General features: G+C 40.3%; 1 protein-coding gene across 1 annotated transcript in view; it reads left to right on the plus strand.

Moving 5' to 3' along the window:
* Positions 1-21055, plus strand: part of mgat5 (mannosyl (alpha-1,6-)-glycoprotein beta-1,6-N-acetyl-glucosaminyltransferase) — a 44369-nt gene that overhangs the window by 14118 nt on the left and 9196 nt on the right. The window contains exons 4-11 of the mRNA XM_023329580.1: positions 7570-7646; positions 8699-8788; positions 10885-10956; positions 11672-11833; positions 12983-13152; positions 13390-13524; positions 16300-16433; positions 18918-19051. Of these exons, the coding sequence (XP_023185348.1) occupies positions 7570-7646; positions 8699-8788; positions 10885-10956; positions 11672-11833; positions 12983-13152; positions 13390-13524; positions 16300-16433; positions 18918-19051 (974 nt within the window). The remainder of the gene's footprint in view (positions 1-7569; positions 7647-8698; positions 8789-10884; positions 10957-11671; positions 11834-12982; positions 13153-13389; positions 13525-16299; positions 16434-18917; positions 19052-21055) is intronic.

A 21055-nucleotide genomic window follows, 5' to 3' on the forward strand; every position in this document is an offset into this window, starting at 1 on the left:
CATAAAACCCCAGCAATTGTTTCCATAAGTAGGTGAATAAAAAGTAGATTACTAAAAATATTGAGAAAATAAATAAAATGCAAATGAATCAGAAACCGAGCCTTTTCTCTGAAGGCTTTTTCTTTGTCGTAGATTCACATGCTGTCGTTGCCTCAGTTCTCACAGGCGTTACACGATTCATAACCTCCAGTTCCATTAAACATTTTACCAAAACATCCAAACCAAATATTGTAAAACATTCATTGGTTGCATTGTGATTAGAGATGCACCAGTTCGAAACTAAAACATGTATCCGACTTGATATTGAAAACATTGATGCATAAGGGCAGATCTATTGGGTCTAATTCTATGTTTTGTGATCTGAGCGTCATCACGCTTCATTTATTTTACATTACATTTAAAATTCCTAATTGCACTTTCTGAACCATTTGAATCAGTTTGTGGTTTAGTTTAGCATGTTTGACCAAGTTAGTAAACTTATTTTCAGTTTATTTATTTCACATTAGCTGTTAAACTAATAGCACAAACTGAAAAATTAAAGTTGTTTTTACATGTTTGACCAAGCTTGTGAAGGTATTGGTGTATTTAAGTGTGCTGTACTGGTGCGGAGTTATCAAATAAATTTGTAATCCAGTAAAAAAAAAAAGAAAATGAAGTTATTTCAGTGCTGTTTTTCTGTGTCGAATCGGCATCAACTGATACTGGTCCTCCAATATCTGTTTCTGTATCGGTACTAGGTTGGTGCATCCCTTGTTGTCATATCATCATTTTGTTTCTTTTTCCAGTTTTGTGGTTATTTACTTAATGTTCTGTTATTACTGTGATAAATCTGACTAATTATTTAGAGAGGGTGTTGTTGTTTTTCCCGGATGTGGGCGGAGCCTGTGTCTTTAAGACGTCGCAAGATGTCAGTCTGAGTCTCCAGACAATTCAGCGATGCCGTGAGATTGCTGAAATCGGCCACCAAATCCAATTTCACATACTACTTTTGCCAAAATTTATGGACTGGACCATATAGATTAGATTTCCTTGAGGAAACCGGGGTGGTTGCTGCCTCTTCTGGCTTGCACAGGAGTCCCTGATAGGATCAGATTGTCCATCCAGCTTTGCTCAGCAGGAGGCAAATGGAACTGGACCCAGTGGCAGTGTGTGAGACGCCTTGTCTCCCTGTGTCTCACTGATGTGGATAATCAACCTACCCACTGGTGCTTCATGTGTGGTCCTGCCAGCAGCGTTTTTAATCTCATCCCACGCTCACACACTCCACGGCAAACAGACAGATGTAATTTATACTCAGGTTGTGATTTGCAGCTAGCCGGACCTCGATGCTCTCTTCTCCCGTTTAAGCCCCCCTTGCGATAGATTTCTCTCTCCCTTGAGTGTGTTTAACTTTATTAATGTCCTTTTCATCTCTGCTACATTGGTGGAGATGTCACCTTTGGCTATTTCTGCAGAAAGAGATGCTTCTCAGCTTAATGTGTTTGTACCACTTTGTCTCTCAGCAGTGCTATCTGCTGACTTTTTACCATTCACAGCAAAAATTAAATCCAAGGACAAAATGGCAGCGCTTTGGCTCAGAACAATGTTAAGTTTATCCTTTTGACTAAAAGTATGCCTAATAGTACTTCCTGCTCTGTATGAATTATTTGTCATATTACAAGACACATTTTATTGATATTTCTGTAGATATTTTTCTCACACATTTCGATTTCTTAAGGATAAAAAGGATATCTCTACACATAAATTGCATATTTTTCATTTGTTTTGCTGTATCACACATTAAGTTTAATTTCTTATTTGACTAATTAATGAGCGACCAAAGATGAATATAAAATTATTAAAAAGCTTAAATCTGTAAATGACAAAAGCATTGTATTTCAGGCTTTTAAATTGCTTTAATTTGGGGTTTAAAACTGGATCTGTTCTTAAATATGATTTAGAGACCAGGCAAAGTGTCGATCGGCTACATTTCACATTTTGAAATGAATCCAGTCCAGATGCAACAATAATAATAATAAAAAAAACATTTCAAAATTCATCCCCCAGCTGTCAAGAACTTTATAGGAACTACATAAATAAATCTATCAACTTGAGTCTGGCGAAGTGTGCAGTTTTAAAAAGAAAAATGTATCACAGCCCTGTTTTTAAACCACTGCTGTATCAAACACCTACAGTCATTTATGCACACAGGATGTGTATTAATAGGATTGGCAGGCAAGAGTAGTAACCACATATCAACACGGCAGTCATAAACAAACATGTGGGACAACTTGCTCATTATTCCTAATAAACTTTGTAGCTGACATAAAGTTGAAAGCTTAATTTAAATGGTGCTTGTTTAACTAGCAGCTGGTGCAAATGGGAAAAACGGTATTGTAAATATAGCTATCTAATCAGTAGCAGACTGGGTTGTAATTCTGAAGTTTGGGTCTACTGGTTATACTGGTGGGACGTAAACTGACTAGGATTCCTTTTCGTTTCACTTTTTCTCCATGTGACTGCTGCTCAGCAGAAACTTGTGAATCATTATAAAGACAGTGATGCAGATTGAAACATCCTTTGTTTCAATCCCTTTGATGTGGAGTCGTTGAAAGAGTTTCCTCTCATATACGAGCGAACAGCACGTACACCCAACTACTTTCTCTAGCAGACTGTAGATCTGCTCCATCTTGGGGAACTCGTCCTACATTTTGATTAAGAAAGCATGGTTGTAATGGGAGGAACATCTGGACTTGACACCATTGGATGCGACACGTGGATTGCTCTTTGTGTGAAATCTGGATGTCTTTCCCGGATAATTTTGTTCAAGCCGATCAGATTGCCCGAGCACAAAAGGCGGATTGGTGGCAGCCAAACTTTGTGCTCACCGCAACAGAGGGGAATGAGATCAGGGTTACATAGCAGAGGGGTGGGACTTGGATTTGGTTTTCTGCCTCAAGGACTTTGCTGTGGACCGGAGGTAGTGGGGAGACATGTGTTGACCAGCTCCAAACACGTGCTCGACAATCTGGGAAGCCCCTCTGGTTTGTGTTACCCCGCTATGTGTCTTTAGGTTGTAGAATGACCTGAGAAAAGCTTTTATTCTACCTCCTCTCCATCTGCTATATGATGGCATGTAACTTCTACCTTTTTCATGAAGTTTTCTTGTCCAGTTGCATTATCACAGAAAATAAAAGTGACTAGAAAGTACCTTTAAGTAACTTTTGTTGTATTTCAACTTCTAACACCAGTCGTTTGTGAAAATGGCTTAATTGTGTCAAAAATATTGAGCAAAAACATTTTCCCCAAATATCCCAGTTGTCATTCTGTTGACCATTGATCTGGGTCTGAACACTAGTGTCAAAGATGGAGTCACCAAGGTGACTATCCAAGAGAGCATTGACCCTCTCCGGTTTGGTCTGGGTCTTCCCAATCGAGATTTAATCAGACCACCTTAGCAAACTTATTTGAATGTGAAGAAGCAGCAGCTCTAGTTCAAGTTTCTCTTCTGAGAATCTCAAAAGATGGAGATTCTCACCTTATCTTCTAGGCTGAATCCAGTCAGCCTATGAATGTACTCGTCTCTATCCACTTGTTTCTGGAATCTTTTTCTTGAAGTCATAATCCATATTGTCCATAGATAAAGATTTAGAATGTAGACTGACTAGTAACTCCTGTGTTCACCACCACAATCGTTCAACCTATCAGTTTGTCTCCAATTCCATCACTAAAGTAGTCACTTAGAAACCCGAACTCCCCCACTTCAAGTAGAGATCAAGTAGTAAAGACCAACCCACCTTTATCCTGATTGAGAACCATGACCTCAGGCTCAAAAAACAACTCCAGTTTAAGGTCACTGCTTGAAAAATGGAAACAGAACATCATCTGCTGAAAGGAAAGATGAAGCCCTGACATTTCCTAACCAGACACCTTCCAAACTGTCTTGAGAAGTGGTCATAAACCCTTTAAACAAGATCAGTGACAAGGGGCAGCACAAGTGGAGTCCAACATGTACTTGGAAGGAGCTACACTTTGTGCTGAGGCTACAGGCGTACCTCTTGCCACTATGAGCCTCAATGCGAGTCATAAACATTGTCTAGATAACAAAACACCCGTGAACTGGACAACCAAACGCCCATGTTCCCCTCAACAATCCTCAGGGCTGCAAACCTTATCTACCAGTTCTCAGAAATCCATAAAATCAGTTCATGCCTCCTTTCTAAACACCACAGTCAGTTTTTCCAGGGAGGCTCAGAAATCCGAAAACACTATAGCTGGAACACACCGACCTTTTAAAATACCATCCGCAATTGTCAGGGAACGTCATGTACCTTTAAGAGGTTTATGAACTACAACAGGTTCTGCTTGTCATTTCAGCTCCTCTTTCAGTTGTATTTAGGATGGAACTGGCATTGAGTCAGGTTACGTTATGTATTTGTTTCAGGGTTTTCTAGATATTCACTTCCAATTCAACAAAACCTGTGAGCCACTCTGTTATATTTAGTGTCATTACAAGTTATCCAGGATTCTACCCTCTAATCTTCAACGATCCAAGCAGGACTTCCTGATTATATCTCCTGATCTCGCCACTTGTTTAGCTGTCAGGCTCTGCAGTTGGCTCTGCTTTCCTCCTGTCTAACTGAGCTGCCATGATGATGGCTAAATTTGTGCACATTAACATCTTCCAGGAAAGTGCCTCAAAAGTAAAGGTTGTTTCGCTTGAAGGGAAAACTGCACTTTTCATCTGAATTTTTTAATGTCTTTTTTTCTTCTTCTGTACAATTACACTCTAAATAAAGCTGCAATTTTTTTTCAGTCCATCTCTACCTAAGATTCCCAGTTAAACTTAGGTCTGGACATTGACTTGGCCATGAATATGTTAATCTAAACAAGACGTAAACCAGTATCCTATTGTTTAGTCGCAAAAGATTCTGGTTGGAACATTACAAAATGGTGGAAAGTGTATAAAAGCTATTGAAGCTTCATTTTTGTTTGGGGGCTGAGGTTAAAAACTGAGTGGGAGTGAAAGAATAGCATGAGCCAGATTTCCACTGTCCTCTTCTGTAGTTGTCAAATGACTTCATGAAATTGGACCAACACATGCAGGGAAGGAGAAGGGAAAAAGAAAACATGTGGAGTGTTGCATATCTTCACCGATGAGTCTATTAAAGTGCTATCAGATTAACAACAGCGAGCGCTAAGTGCTGGGTAACGGTGACTTCAGTGCAGTCAGATGCCTCTGGATATACTATTCACGTTGAAATGATCTAATTGTTCTCAGTTCTTGATTATTTGCATGTTTTATAGACTGCTTGCCTCATTATCTTAAGTTTTATACGCTTTCCGCCCTTAGTTTTATTTTTATATGCTGCAGCTACATATAAACTTTTGTACTGGCATGTTTTCATTTGTGGTTTCAGGCTCTAAGAAAATCATTTAAACACCAATTTCAGCTGTGTGCTGTTGGCTTCTGTTTGCTTAGTTTTTTTTGTTGTTCTGTTGGCAACTTAACTTGTGGTCTGATATATTTTCTTTTTAACCCCACCTGAGGAAGCGAATGTGCAAAGTCCTTGTTTGGTTACATTTGCATCTGACATTTCCTACCCATTCAAAGCTTCATTAAGGGCCCCAGACGCCCTGCTGTGTGAGACTTTGTACTTGTAGTGAAACAGTCATCTTAGTTTGGCGTATCTGAGAGGTAAAACAGCCCCATCTTTCCTGTTTTTGATTATGAAGGCGGCTATATTTAGCTTCCTCCTTGGCAGCAGCTTATGCTTGATTAAATCGAGGAAAAGATTTGCCTGGTGGTGTTGGCGCGAACCACTTGATGACAGCCTGGCTTTCCTGGTTGTTCATTTGGTTGGCTGACTGGTACGCTGATGTGGCCGGGTGACTGAAGGATGGAATAACAGCAGCTCACTCCACTGCTTTTGTCTCGGGACATCCCCTTTACCAAACAGCTGAAAGCTCCTGTTTAATTAGGCTTCTCTTTCGAAGCACACAGCCCCCACAGTGTTATTTACACAAAGCAACTCCACATATATGGTTGAAAGTTTTTGCAGACTCTTTAGAAAGGCGCAGCCTTCTTCTCGCTCCCTCAGACGTTACATCAGAGTAAACATTTCTTGCTCTGAAGAAGCCGGAGAACATTTAAGCCTTCTAATTAAAGAGTTTAAAACCATTTTGTTTGTATTTGGGACGACTGTCTCACAGTAGTTTGCTCTAATTTTGGCCCATTCCTCCTGACAGAACTGGTGTAACTGAGTCAGGTCGAAAACACTCACTTTGTTCTCCTTAAGCCACTTTGTTGGCCATTGTTCAATATATTGTCTCAATATTTCCACTTGATCCTGTTTTGTAAAATGCACCAGTCCCTCCTGCAGCAACAATGACATCATCCTTGTTTAAAATTATTTGACTGCAAGTTAAATGTCAGACATTGAGGAAACAAGTGGTTCTGTTTTTATCGTGGATGTGAATATGTGGTTTTAACTGCATCCAGTTTCTTCACACTTTTTGCAAGATGTGACAACAGCCTTAAAATAAATAACTCTTTTAATGTTGTGATTTCATTTAAGCTCGTTTAAAAACACAACAACCTTTAGCTATTTTGAATTTATTTAGCGCTTAGCATCTCTCTGAAGTCGTTGCAAAATGTTGTTTAATGTATGCATTTTCAATACTTACGAACTGTGTTTGAGTAATCTTTTAAAGCAGATGTTGGTTATCGTAAGAAATTGTTTTGAGCTTGTGTCATGGTAACCAGTCATTACTTTGCATAACTTCTGCAAAGCCAGCAGAGCAGGACAACCCTGCTTCTAGCAACACTGCTTCTGCTTCCCACGCTCAATAAATTTTACTTTTTATTTATTCATATAACTTTACCTCTTTTTTAAACATGTTACCTATATTGAAACAATATAATTCTGCTCTAAGTATTATTTTTGACACAGTTTTCACCTTCGGCCAGCAAACGTCAGTTCTGATGAAGCCAGCGCCTCTGAATGACAGTCAGGACAAATTACTGTTTGCCTGGAGAGCAGGCATGAAAGAAAACCCTGCAGGCTCGTCTGATTGTGATGCTTTCAGCATCTCCCTTTTGTTGTGAGGAAATGGGTCGGAGAAGGACGAAGGTTTTTATTGGTTACTGTTTGTTGGTGGTGAGTGGTATTGTGATGGACTCTAGATTATTTACCACTTGTTCCTTTCACATTTTAATCTAACACACATCACAAGCTCTTTAACAGACAAAAATTATCATGTCTTCTGGCTTTCTTTATCGTAAACACATTCCCACAGCATTATGCTGCTACCACCATGTTTCACCATAGTTTTGGGGTGTTTAGGGTGATATTTACTGTACTTTTTTTGTTCCCAGTCGTCTTATTATCTCTCTGAAATGTGAGATGCTCTGTCTCAGCTCTATCCTTCCTCCATACTGCAGCATCCTAAAGTTTCTGAGTTCTCCTCTAAATCGTCGTCTCCAGTGTGATGATGTCAGAGTTTCAGACAATAAAAAAAAGCAACTATATGGCTGACCCAGTCGACCTTATTGATTTTCTTCTCCTGTTTCTCCCTGCGTTCCCTCAGACCTCCTAAACGGAGCCCAGGAGAAGTGCGAGCTGCCGCCTCTGGATGGTTTTCCTCACTGCGAGAGCAAGATCAAGGTGAATCACAAACACACACTCATCTCTCTCCATCTGTTCCTGCTTTTATTCCTACTCCCTTCAATTATTATTTTGTATGAGATGCTTTTATTTCTTTATTTAAAAAAGAGGCTGACCTGGAAAGACCCAGACTCTGAACTTGATACATATTTGCACACACACAGTTTGCATGTTACCACCGACTTCACACACTAGAATGATAAATTATCTGTTGCAAGGCTATGCAAATATGAAACAGAACATTTTTATCACTGCCATATTGAGTCCATTCGCTATTTAATTCCAGGCAGATGACATAGCAGTTCAGCCGTTTGGGTTACTAACAAGCCTGTTTCATTCATATCCTTCTTTTTTTTTATTATTACTGGATGGATTTTTATGTGTTCCTCCTGGGGAAAAATTGAACATTTTGTTTTGTATTTTTATTGAAGATGAATCATAAGTGTGCTTGTTAACTAAAGACATGTTTTTACCAGGTACTATCATAATATTTTAACATTCAACCATTTGGTTTTAATATCTAAATTTAAACTGTTTTTTTCACAACAAAGTGTCAAAACACACACCCAAACATAAACAACATTACACACAAGCTTGAAAAGTCCCTAAACTGCTGTCCCACTGCAGTTAAATCTTCCTAACTTTCTTCTTAAACATCTGATGAATCAATTTTCCTGCAGTTTTATGGCCCTCATTTGGTTGTGGTTCAAATAAAACGCCACCCAGACAACTTGTGTGCCAAGGCCTGATCTGATGTGTCATTTCTCCTATGCTCTGCTCCAATAGGGTCACTATAAGTCAGTGTGAATGATGTTGCTCCAGAAACCATAGTGAGCTCAGAGAAATCTGACTGGAAGGATTTATATTAGCAGCGTTCATACAGACATGTTGCGATTGTGAAAAAAAAAAGCAGATTGTAAACAAACAGCAGGCATTAAATGGAAATATTAAACTTCTTAGAGGTTATTTTGGTTTTAGACTCGGTGAAAAGCTTGTGAATTTCTTTAATTTGCAGCAGGCTAACGTTTTCTTTCTGCTTGTCTTTTTTCCAGTGGATGAAGGAGATGTGGCGCTCCGACTCCTGCTACGCCAACTATGGTGTGGACGGCTCCACCTGCTCCTTCTTCATTTACCTCAGTGAGGTGCGTCTGTCATTTACAACTTTTTAAAAAATTTATTTAGATTAGATTTAAAATCTAGAATAAATATCAAATATTTGCTTTTTTGTTGAATCTGGTGTATTTGTGCTACATCTTAAAAAGAAAAGGATGAGAATTATATTTGTTTTTGCAGAGAACATGAAAACCTAGAATATTTTGTAACCTGAGATCGTATAAGAATGAAATAAAGGATTCAAAGAGGATACATTTTTTATGTAAGTAAATGAATGTCCTGCAGAGAAGATGACAAAGGAGATGATTCACTGACTTTTCTATTTGAAGGAATGAGTTTTTAACCTACAAGGGAAAAACATGGAATGACATCACATTTCCTCTGCACACCGGGAAAAGATGGAGTCATTCATTATTGACAGGCCTTAAAGTATAGCGGCTCAAGTTCCTTCAGGCGACACTTTTAGACTTCCTGTTTTCCAGGTGGTGAAATGAAATATCATGAGGTTTATTTGAAGTCTTTAAAGCTGAAGAAGAGATGTTTTAAATTCATCGCCATCACTGATCTCTAACTCATCTAAGTATATGCTAATTTCAGATCTGCTCCTCTGACTTTTATCTTCTCTGCTCCAAAAACCGATGCTGCTTTTCGTTATTGTCTCCGTTTGCTTTTATTCCTCAAATTGCCTTTTTTTCTGCTCTTCCGACAAAGTTTTATCAGTTGATCTAACATCTGCTATTTCAAGTGAGAGCTTTCTTTTTTTCCAGTCTTTTTTTTTTTTTTCGTTGACCATGAATAATGGCAGATGGCTGAATGATTTTAACAAAAGTACGTTTTCAGTCGTGGCTCCGGTTCTTGAAATAGTGAGTTATGAATATTGTATTCAAGCTAAAAGCCTTTCAGGCGGCAAAGAAGAAAACCTAAAACGCAGCGGATGAAAATAGCGATGGAAACAGGAAACCGAAATGTTTGTGATAAAACTCAAACAGAGGAGCTCTCTCTGCATCTCTGTTGTTTCAGCTAATCCAACCCCGCTCCCTTGCACTCGGAGACATGCGAGCGGTTGCCACGGCGACGCGCATATATTTCCCATCCAGAAAACGGATGCGATCAATCTCTCCTGCGCATCTGTTGACCCACACACACACTCTTTAAGCGCGTGTGTTAGCGTGCATAATTCATGCGAGGAGTGCTGTGTTAACCTTGCACAGGGGCGAAACGGAGAGGGCGACTTATCGCGATGGATGTCAGTAGTGGACGGTCAGGGCTTAATCAGCATGATGTGCAGGTGTTGTGGTTGGAGTCGGAGGGTAAACAAACACTACCTCATAAAAAAAGAAAGAAGCGTGGTTTGGCCCTCAGTATTCTTACTGATTTGCACGTCAATGTTTGCTGATCAGAGAGGAAGCGGATGCAGACACTGACAGCTGGGGATCGACTTGATTTGATCTAATCACAGTTCCTGAAAAGTGACGAGTATCTGTTCTTTATCATACAAATTAACTCCTGCTTGTGGAGGGGTGTTACTTTCTCGTTTACTTTCTATCAAAAACAACATTTCCAGCTTGTATGTTGACTGTCAGCATACAAAGGTCAAAGTTTCCCCAGAAAACTTGCTAAGCCCGGTGGTTGGGTGCTTGGGCAGTCATTCATCCAGCGGCCCGTCGAGTTTTTCAGTTAAAAAAAGTTTAAGTTGACAGAAAATTTGAAAATATCACTTGATAATTATGTGCTATTGGAAGATTAACACCTGAACACCAACAATAAAGTGTTAAAGTGCAAACATTTTAAAAATACTTAAGTAAATAAGCAATGCTTAGCCTGGTGGGGGCACAAATAAAGCCTGGTGGCCCTGGAGTATTTGCTAATAAAACTGCAGAAATACTCGATCATCCCACAGATGTTTTAAAACTGCTCCTTGCTTTTCTTGGGAACAAGTGCAGAAACATAAAGCGATGTTTTTCTAATGACCATCTGATGTTGTGAAAACTCTCGCAGCTGTGCTTTACAGTTCACTGTTCCACGTTCAAGGCAGAAAACAGCAGCTGGCCTCATTAAAAAAATCTACGGTTTAGTTAAAACATGCAGGTAACTGAGGAGCTGAAGGTTTTTTCTTCTTCTTTAGGTGGAAAACTGGTGCCCTCGTCTGCCCTGGAGGCTGAAGATCCTGAATGAGGAAATTGACCGGACTGGACAGGTGAGAATCTGGTGGTTAAAAACAACTCAATATGTTGTTTTGGTCACATCATGCTACATACACCTGCTTCTGAGCAAAAATCTTTATTTAATATAATTGGTTTGCAGCTGTATTTGTAAACTGATATTTTAAAACAGCCCAGCAGCAACCAGGCTGCTCTTATCAAGGCTTGTGCCCGGTCCACACTAATCAGCACTTAACAAAAACACTCCCCCCCTGCACACCCTTTCTTTCTCTCTGCTGTGAATGAATCAATATTAAGCACTCTTCATCTCCCTCTCTGGATGCCTCAACAGCCCTGAGCCCTCGGCGCTGGAGAGGCGGGCTTTAGAGATTTTAATTCAGGGCTGGATTTTAATTGGTTCCGTCTGTGAAAGTGATTTCCTGTCGTGATGAGGGATGCTAATGCCCCACAACAGCCTTGTTCCAGCCACCTTAGCAGCTGGTAATGGCTCTGTGGTTTTGCCTCTCATTCGCTGAGGCTTTCCACCGTTACTATGGTTGCCTCTGTTTCATTTCCACAATTTTGCGCAAGTTTGCTGTTCAGAATTGTTACAACACAGGAAGAGATTGACATGTTGCAACATTATGATGAAAAGCAAATCTCTTCAGAAAAAAATGCTTTGTTCATCATATTGCAGCTCTGATCTGAGCAGAGTCTTAAAGTTGCTTTTTAGAGTGGTGTAAACTTGTGTGTGTGTGTGTGTGTGTGCAGGCGGAGATCCGGACCAGCTTCGCGGGGCTTTACCACTCCATGTCACAACGGGAGGAGTTCCGCTGGATGATGATGAGAATCAAACGGATGGCCGAGCCGTGGGTCAGCGCCATCCGCTCCCTGGCCACCAAGCAGAACCTGACCAAGCGGCGGAAGAAGAAGGTGAGCTCGATGCGTGGCTCAGCTCCCAGGATTTATCAGAAGATTTTTCAAAACAGTCTCGAGTTGGAGATTTTCCCAGGAGTTGCGCAACCGTCCAATGGTGTCTCGTCTCTAGAGAGGACGCAAACACAAAGCCAAGCACTTATTCACACTTCCAGGCTGCCCTACTTTAGTTTGAGGAAGAGCGGAGCGACATGGATGATAGATCCAGCTCTGCATTATGTATTCCACGCTTTTCTCAGGCCTGAGGAGGAGTTAATGGTACTGATCCAAAGCACCTGACCTGTGTTGTGAACTATAAATTATAGAAAAAGATAACAGGTGAAGTGTTTATGAAAGCATTACTGTTTAACCCTTCCAGACCGAACGTATCAGCAACGATCTAGCCAAATTTGCAGTATCGTAACGCCGCCACACTTTGCACCAACTGAAAAATGTTGACCGTTTCTGAAAGGGGAGACGTTGTGCTTTCCAGCCAATATCTGGATATTATTGTAATTTCACTCCCACCGTAGCAGGAAGTGATATTAATCTGACGAGATACTCTTTTAATAGACAGCAAATTGCAAATATAATTTGCTATATATTGAAAATTGTTATGGATAAATGGGCAAATATATTTACCCATTTGTAAATATAATTTAAAGAATTAAAATAAGCAACAATATTCAGGCGGAGATTTATAACTTGGGTCTTACAGTGTTAAAACCTTGGTATACCTGGTAGACCTGTCGCAGTAAATCAATTCATTGAATTAAAATTACATCAATAATTTTCATTTGCATGAGTTATCGTTTTTCTCTTTCTACCTGTTTTGGTCTCAACTAACCATGTTTTGAAGAACAATTTTGTTTAGAGACTTCAAAATTAATTTTGTCGTTTTGTTCATTTATTTTGGATATTTAAAGCATCTTGTTCATTATAATTTAAAATGTCTTCATATTTGAGAATGTGTTCTTGCCATTACCACTTCAAAATGGTCTCAAAATAATATAATTATTTATTGCTTTAACTTCTGGGATAATTTATTACCCAGCAAAATTTAAACATTTGCTTTGTTCTGCTTGACTTCCCGTAGTCACTGCTCTGTAATCCACATCCAAATCCTCAGAGTCGGGTACTTAATCTTCTGCTTTCCTTCCCTCTCAGATCCTGGTTCACTTGGGCCTGCTCACCAAGGAGTCGGGCTTCAAGATAGCAGAAAACGCCTTCAGCGGCGGCCCGCTGGGAGAGCTGGTCCAGTGGAGCGACCTCATAACCACGCTGTACCTCCTGGGCCACGATGTTCGCATCTCGGCATCACTGGCTGAGCTCAAAGAGTCAGTGTTCAACAGATTTGAGTTTCTCTATAACTACAGATGTTTTACTAAAGGAGAAGTGAAACATAAAAGTTCAAACCTGTTGTAACACTAGTCGCTTTTTTTTTCCTCTGTAAATCTTCGTTTGCATGAGTCGCAAACGAAGATTTACAGCTTTATTCAGCTTAATGACTATTTGTATTTTTATTGCTGGTTTAGTCAAATGTTCCTTTGTTCACTGCAACTTTTACTCTACAGGATTATGCGTAAAGTGATGGGGAACAAATCTAGCTGCCCCACTCAGGGGGATAGGGTGGTGGAGCTCATATACATCGACATCGTGGGTCTGACCCAGTTCAAGAAGACCCTCGGCCCTTCCTGGGTCCACTACCAGTAAGAACTTCGTTTGTTTGCCATTAATCTTTGTTATATTGTTAAATAACCCAGGAAATTCTCAGATAAATATGTATACAGCACTTTAAATTACTTTTTATAGGTATATGTTTGAATAAAATGAACATTGTTGTTTTATTCTATGAACTACTGACAACATGTCTCTGAAATTCCAAGTAAACATTTTGTATTTGCAGAAAAGTAATGAGAAAGATGCCTCAAGTAATGCAAAGAAAACAAGTTTATATTCATTTAGAAACAACAATACTAATGTTTTAACTCAGGAAGATTTAAAAAAATCCATATTTGGTGGAATAACCAGAAGGTTTTCAATGGGGTTTCTTCCAAAACTGTATATTTTTATTCTATATAAATGAAGAAAATAACATTTTAAAGTTTGTAATAATCCACAGGGTTTGTTGAAAGTTATTGTTTCTCTCTGTTTCTATCAAAAAGTGTAAAGTCAGCGCTTTGTTTTAATATTTACGCTCAGGTTGGAAGATTTTATCAGTGTAATAAAGTTCAAACGCTGTAAAATGCTGTTTGAAGTTTGTTTGTTCACAGAAAATGCAGAAACTCTGCAGTGCTTATCTTTATAAAATCTAAATAAAGCACAGGTATTGCAACATGTAAAAATGTTTAAGGTGTAAATACTTTTGCAGTGCATTCTGGGTATTTAACCCATGTGCTCTGCCCTCAGTGGTTTAGCTGTTGCAGTCATGTTTCAGAGAGGAAGTTTGTCTGTCGGTACAATGGGTCTATTTTCTGCTCAAACATTACCGCAACGTCCCAAACGGCCCGAGGTCTACCTTTTGTTTATAGCACTGTAACCGGCCCAGGCTATTCTTTCTCAAAGTGCTCCATTGAGGACTGTAGATTAGGTCGCCCTGGTTTGTTTAGAAAAAGCTCCTGCCTGCTCCTCCTGACAGGAAAAGAGGGGCAACAATAAGCCTGGGGGCACTAATGGCTCCACTGGTTCCTCTCTGCTTGTCACAAACCTTTTGTTTCCCTGTGAAGTAACACCTTAAACTCCATCTGCTCGCTCTGAGCCCAGAGGAAATTTGATTTCGCCTCAGGCTTAATGGGAGGTCCAATTAGTGTTTTTCTGCATTGTTGCTACACATTCATTTCTGAGCAGTTAATGCCATATTAAGCTTTTTATGTGAAGTGAAGAGCTATTGGAAATGTTATCTTTAATCACAAGAAAAAAACTAAGTTTGCCTTCTTTTTTGTTAATTACTTTCCCTATAAATCATAAATATATAAAGAGAAGAAAGGAGCTTTTTATTTCTAAGAATGCATCATTGTAAAAAATGATGTTTTTGTTTCCCTCCTTCCTCCATTTTGCTTATTTCTACCATGAAGTAGTTTTCCATCGAGAAAACTGAAGCCATTTGAGAGATTTCTATCTGTCATTTCCTTGGAAATTGAAACTCTTTTGCATCAGCTTGGCTGCAGGAAATATATAAAACGGCTTACAGAACTTTTCCAACTCCAACAAACAAATTAAATGTTCACATTTAAAACTGACGTGGATGAGGATCGGATGTGGAACAGTTACTATTGTTTATAAAGTTTGACATTTTATCAGAAGAAGTAAATACAGGATGTTCCATGTTGAAATGACTATTAGGAAACCTCATTGTTTCTGTTTCCTCTTTCAATACCAGCCAAATACTTTCCTCATGAGGCAAAATGATAAAACAATAACTGAAAGTATCTAGATGTGTTTAGCCGATTTAATTTATCATTAGTATTTTTTTTAAAAAAACACAAAAACTGACTCAGAGTTCCCATGCGGTGACGCTGGCTCAAGTTTCCATGACGTCTTCACATATTGTGGAAGCGGGGAAATCTTTTGTATTTATCCACAATTCATCAGGGATCACTTTATCTGGATTACATCCTTCTACTTCCACGATCAGTCGGGTTAAATTAAGTGTTGCCGTGTATTTGTGGGCTTTCGAACGATTCAGGCCGGCGGCTCACCCCCATCTGCTGAAGGTCTACCTCGCAGGGACAGATGAAGGTTGTTTTCCTCTGGAGAGAGCATGTGGGCTTTCTGTTTGTGCTCTACTTCCAGTAGAACGGTTCCTCCTGGTGGATCTGCTCTCCCAGGGCCTTCCCACGGTTCACACAGCCAGATGTGTATTATCAAAGTGGGCGGACGATCACTGAAAAACAAGATGTTTTTCTGCTCGAGTTGCTCATGGATAACACCACTAACATGGAGAAAAGTAGAGAAAACATCACCTAGAAAAGCTAAAGCAAGTAACAGAGATTGAGTTTGAGTTAAAGGTCAGAAACCAGTTTAAGATTCCTTTCCCCTGGATGTGGTCTAATTAATTTTGTGCCGTGACCTTTGAGTTTGCCATGTTGCTCACTCAACTGTGTTTTCATCTGACAATTAAAGATGGTATATTAAACTGAATCTGTGTATTTTATTTTATTCTTAAATGTTAAACTTAAAGACATTATCGAAGTCTTTAAATTGGCTGTTTTTTGCAACGTAAAAATATGATTTTTAGGTTTTATTACATTTTGAGGATCTTGTTCCAGTGACCAAATCAACAAGAAGTAGATGCACAAGACAGTCAGGACTAACCAGTAGCTAATATGTTTAGTAAAATGGCAGCTTGTTTTAACTATTAGCTATAAACAGTCTCTGATTGGTGCCAGAAACTAACAGCTTTGATCATAGTTGTAGTTTCTGCCAGCAGTTAAAGTTTAACTCTGATTTCTTCTCTGTATTTTTTTTTTTTTTTTGCACTACAGGTGCATGCTGCGCGTGCTGGATTCCTTCGGGACGGAGCCAGAGTTCAACCACGCCCACTACGCCCAGTCCAAGGGTCACAAGACGCCGTGGGGGAAGTGGAACCTCAACCCACAGCAGTTCAACACCATGTTCCGTAAGTTTGGATTTCCTTCACAGTCCGGACAAAACCAAAGAATTGTGCCAAGTTTAAATCCGTTGTACTGTAAAACTGCTCTTCGTAGTTGCAACAGCTCCATTTCCCAAGGTAGAGCAGAAGCCATGTTTTCAGGAGGAAGAGGGCGAGCCCCCCTGGGGTGCTGACCTTTTCCCCACGGCTAAGAGAAAGTGAAATGTTAGCCCCGCTCTTCCAGTTTGCGAGGTGAAGCCAGGAGCTCAAGCGCACCTGAATAGCCCCTTTGTCTGCTGAATAGGGTATGTCTTTCTCAGAAAACCCTGAAGATCTAGCTAAGAGGCGCTAGGTTAGATGATATCTCGGGTGAAACAAGTGCTCTGTGGTTTGGTCCGAGTGTTAAACCCACAACGTGGCATCGATTCCAAATACAAAACTCTGGGGATTTTTCTCCCTTTTCTCTTCTGAGCTGCGCCTTACCTTCAGGCTAGAGATTACATGTACTCATCATGTTTTTACAATGAAGTAATCTATATTTGTAGGACAATATTAAGTGACTGAATTAAATGCTTCTAGATATTTTTATTATTATATCAGGATGATGCTTTCTCTCTATTCTCATGATGTTGCGTCTACAAACTTTTTGTTCTTAAAACAGGCAAATTCAAACTCCAAAATTTATTAAGTTAAAAATGGAAAAATAAAATCTGTATAAACGGCCCTTTGGACTGTTGCCTTATTTTTTAAAAATCTTTCTACACTTGCAGTTTTGGGCCAAACAAAATCATTTTAAGGGCCACAAATGGCCCCCAGGCCACACTTTGAACAGCCCCGATGTTCAGCGTTTGTTTTTCTCGACACATTTTTTTGGCCTTGCATGTTTACTTGGATCAAGAAGCTTCTGGGTTTGAAAACAACTCCTTGTGGATTGTGATTGGTTCATTTGTTGCGATTAGGTTTGGCTCCATAAATCACTGAGTCCGGGGAATTTGGACTGTTTGGTCTCCGGTCAATAAGACAAGACCGAGCTGAAACGACCTCATTAATCTATATCACAGTTGGGATTGCAGCGAGTGTTTTCTTGCTGTTCGCTTTCCATTCGAATGGCCTGAACGTCCTTTTAGTTTCTGTCTGGAGACAAAAAGGAGGAGAAAGTAGTTTGGTTCTCCCAAACTAAACTTTTTTTCTTCTAACTTGTAAACTAAAATCTAATTTCTTGGTTATTTGCTGCTTCTAATCCCTTCCAGAGTTGGAAAAGAAACACTTGTAGGAGATTCAGCTGCAGGAATTGGCAATCTACCAGCCTGATTCAATCGATTACATTGTCTGCATATCTTTTTCCCCCTTTTTTTAAATATTGGCTTTTCTCTCCAACACATTCTTTAGAAGTAGCTCCAGAAATCTTTCCCTGAATCCTGGAAATCCAATCTTTTTCTGTTTGGGTTTATTTCACGTCAAACCAGAGAAGGAAAATGAACTTCCAGAGGAAGTGGATGCTCTATCATGAAGCAGATTTATCTCCCGACTCCCCAAGTTGATCAGTAGCAACCGAGCAGCTGCTTCTCCAGCAGCGCTGTCCTCCCAGGCTGTTTGTTGGCTAATAGCGATTGAAACTGTAGCAAGCTGAGTGACATTTTGAGTGGCGGCTCTGGTGGGAGAGGAGGCATCTGTTGCCAAAAGCATCAAGAGGGCCGAGCGCTAATTAGCAGCCCGTCCTGTTTACACGGCCAGTTTGCTACGCGAATGCTAGCGTGGCCTGTTTGTAGCGCTGAGTGTTAACCAGGCGTAGTGTTGTATGAAAGATGAAGCAAACGAGGAGCGCAGTGGAGCAGATGTGCTGAATCACGCTGGTGTTGATGTTTCTGTCCCGTTTTGGCGTCTTTGTGATCCTTACATTCCTGCAGGTGTTGATGGGAGTTGTTGGGGTTTTTTTCCACGTGGCTCCTGCTCACACTGGTCTGCTGATATCCTCCCACATTCCTGTTTCCCACCCACACACTCCACATGCAAAGTGGAGCAACCGCGCTAACCAATCCAGCACAATCCTTCCTTTTTGAATGTTAATACTTTGGATTATATTAGCTTAGATGTAATGTAGCTTCATACTTTCTGTCAGAGTGAAAAATTTTTATTCATGCAATACACATTTTTGACATTACTAACTGCTCAGACTTTTTACATAAACCTCAGCTGAAGAAAAAACCCCCAGAGAAAATAGTTTCTTACTGCAAACACCGGTTTCTATTTGAAACGATATTATCGGGCTGGTTTCGCTCTGTTCCGGTCCAGACTCTCATTTGTTTTACAAGACAGATGGCAGCGAGGTGAGGCGCTGCCAGCTTCGGCTGCCGCTCTTGACCTGCTCATCTTCCCGTTCCCATAGTTACCAGTCATTGCTTGGCAGTCAAAGGGAGTAATTTGTGTCCCTCTGAGTTTACGATCTGTAGATTTAAGAAGACAACTTTTCACACAGTTTTGAGATTCCTGTTTCTTTTTGCTCCACTCCAGCTCACACCCCAGACAACAGCTTTCTGGGCTTCGTTGTGGAGCAGCACCTCAACGCCAGCGACTTCAGGCACATCGACGACATCAAGAGGCAGAACCAGTCGCTCGTCTATGGCAAAGTGGACAACTTCTGGAAGGTACCGTGGGACGTTTTTCAAACCTGCTGTGTACTAGAAATAGCATAAGATGTACTACTAGCATTTTTAAAGCTCGTCCAACACACCTGAACTTTCCATTTGCCCAAACTCCAACATAAAGTGAACAAAGCAGCATTATGAGGGTATAAATGTGAAAGTGTTGCTGAGAGTCTGCCAGTCGGTGAAGCTTTAAGGAGGGCAGGCAGAGAGGGGGAGCCCATTGCTCACAGCAAGGGGCATTAGCTGCTAATCAGGCTCCCGAGTGTGTTCATTACCTCCTGCTTTTAATTAAAGGGCCATTTTAGGGCTGACTGATAACGAGCTGATAGACCGACTCTGTTTCCCTCTCTTGTCCCTTTATATTGTGCTCTTCTTGGATCTCTTGCTCTGCGCTCCAGAGGGTTCGTTTTGCTAACTCATGTGCATTTTTTAAATGATGCACGCTGGAAATCTGCTGCGATTGTCGGCGCCAGTGGCTCGTTTCAGAAAAACTCTGGTTTCTGCAGAGCTCAGGAACAATACGCAGACTACTTGAAGATGGCAGAATTGTTAGCTTTACTGGAAGACCTTTTACTGCCATGATAAACAGAGGAACGTCTCTTTGTAGCATTTAGAAAACCTCTTCCTGCTAGCTTAAACAGGAAGTAGTGGCTGCTGTGGGTTATCGCTAACCCTAACCCTAATGAGATCATTAAAGAAAAATCCTTGTTGTTCTGATTCCTCAGTGATTAGATGAGTAATCATGTTGCAGTCTATTTTATCATTTCTATTCACCTATTTTCCATCTTTTGTCTTGACACACATTGTACTATTTTAAACATTGGCTTAGATGTAAACCCGTCACAGCGCTCAACTGATTGCCGCTGCGCAGCCACATCTCTCCAATCAGTCGATCAGTACTTGTACAGCCAGATACACTGACTGGAAACAAAAATCAGGAGCCAGATAAACATGAGTTTATATCTCTGTAATATGCAGCAGTAGTGCTGGACAACGTGTCTGAAAAACATGTCGCAGTATAAGTGTTTCAAATTTAGCAATATTGATAACTATCGATTATTTTTTGTTTTAAATATCTGAAATCTTGCTAGTAAACTTTCCTCTGTTATCCAGTTTTCACTCCGCATTGTTTTTCATTTTTATGAAATTTTAAACTGCTGCGGCGCTAGTTCTGAACAGGTTGTTGCTAGGTAACCAAAGAATGAGAGTTGCTAGGTAACCAAAGGGTGAGTGAGTCAGTTGATTCCACCAACCTAGCTTAGCTAACTGTGAAGCTGAGCAGATCAAACCTTTCCTCTGCCTACATTCCCCAGAATGCTGTGCGGTTCAGTGAAATTATTGATTATTCAAACAGAAGTGTTGTCTATTGATATGTTATTGGCCACTACAGCGGTAGCATCCTAATCAGCACAGATGCTTTTTGATGAAATTAAAAGCAGCTTTATGCATTTTAATATGTAATTTTTGTGAAGCCATCATGATATTAGGTAGCTTTCCCCACTTATCTTGACTCTCGCCTGGTTTCTCCTTCCACAGATTGGATGTTTAGCTGAGAATGAATGTGTCTTAGTAAAGTAATAGACCTCAGATAAACTCCAGCCTGTTTGGACGCCCCTCTCTCTCTCTCTCTCTCTGGCTGATCAGTATGCTCAGGAGCACAGGTGCAGCAGCCACATTCATCCTGCGAGTGTACAGAGAGAAACGCCGCGTGAAGGAAGCAGCCTGACGAATCACCAGCGCTACATACACACCGTCATTTACACACATGTTTTCACCACACGTTTTTAGTGCCTCCTTACGCAGCAGCAGTAATGATGATGAACCCGTTCTCTCGTTCTTTTCCTTTTACAGCAAGTCCTCTGATGCAGAAACAGAGGAATTTAACTCCGAAGCGCCTCGGGGTGGGAGTTATTTACAGACACTGGAAAGCTCGTAAATTGAATCTTGCGCTTGTGTACGTTGGCGCGCAGGAGCTGCCATATTAGATCAGGTTAGAGTGTGTGT

The sequence above is a fragment of the Xiphophorus maculatus genome, chromosome 24 (assembly GCF_002775205.1).
Source record: "Xiphophorus maculatus strain JP 163 A chromosome 24, X_maculatus-5.0-male, whole genome shotgun sequence".
In the NCBI taxonomy this organism is placed as follows: domain Eukaryota; kingdom Metazoa; phylum Chordata; class Actinopteri; order Cyprinodontiformes; family Poeciliidae; genus Xiphophorus; species Xiphophorus maculatus.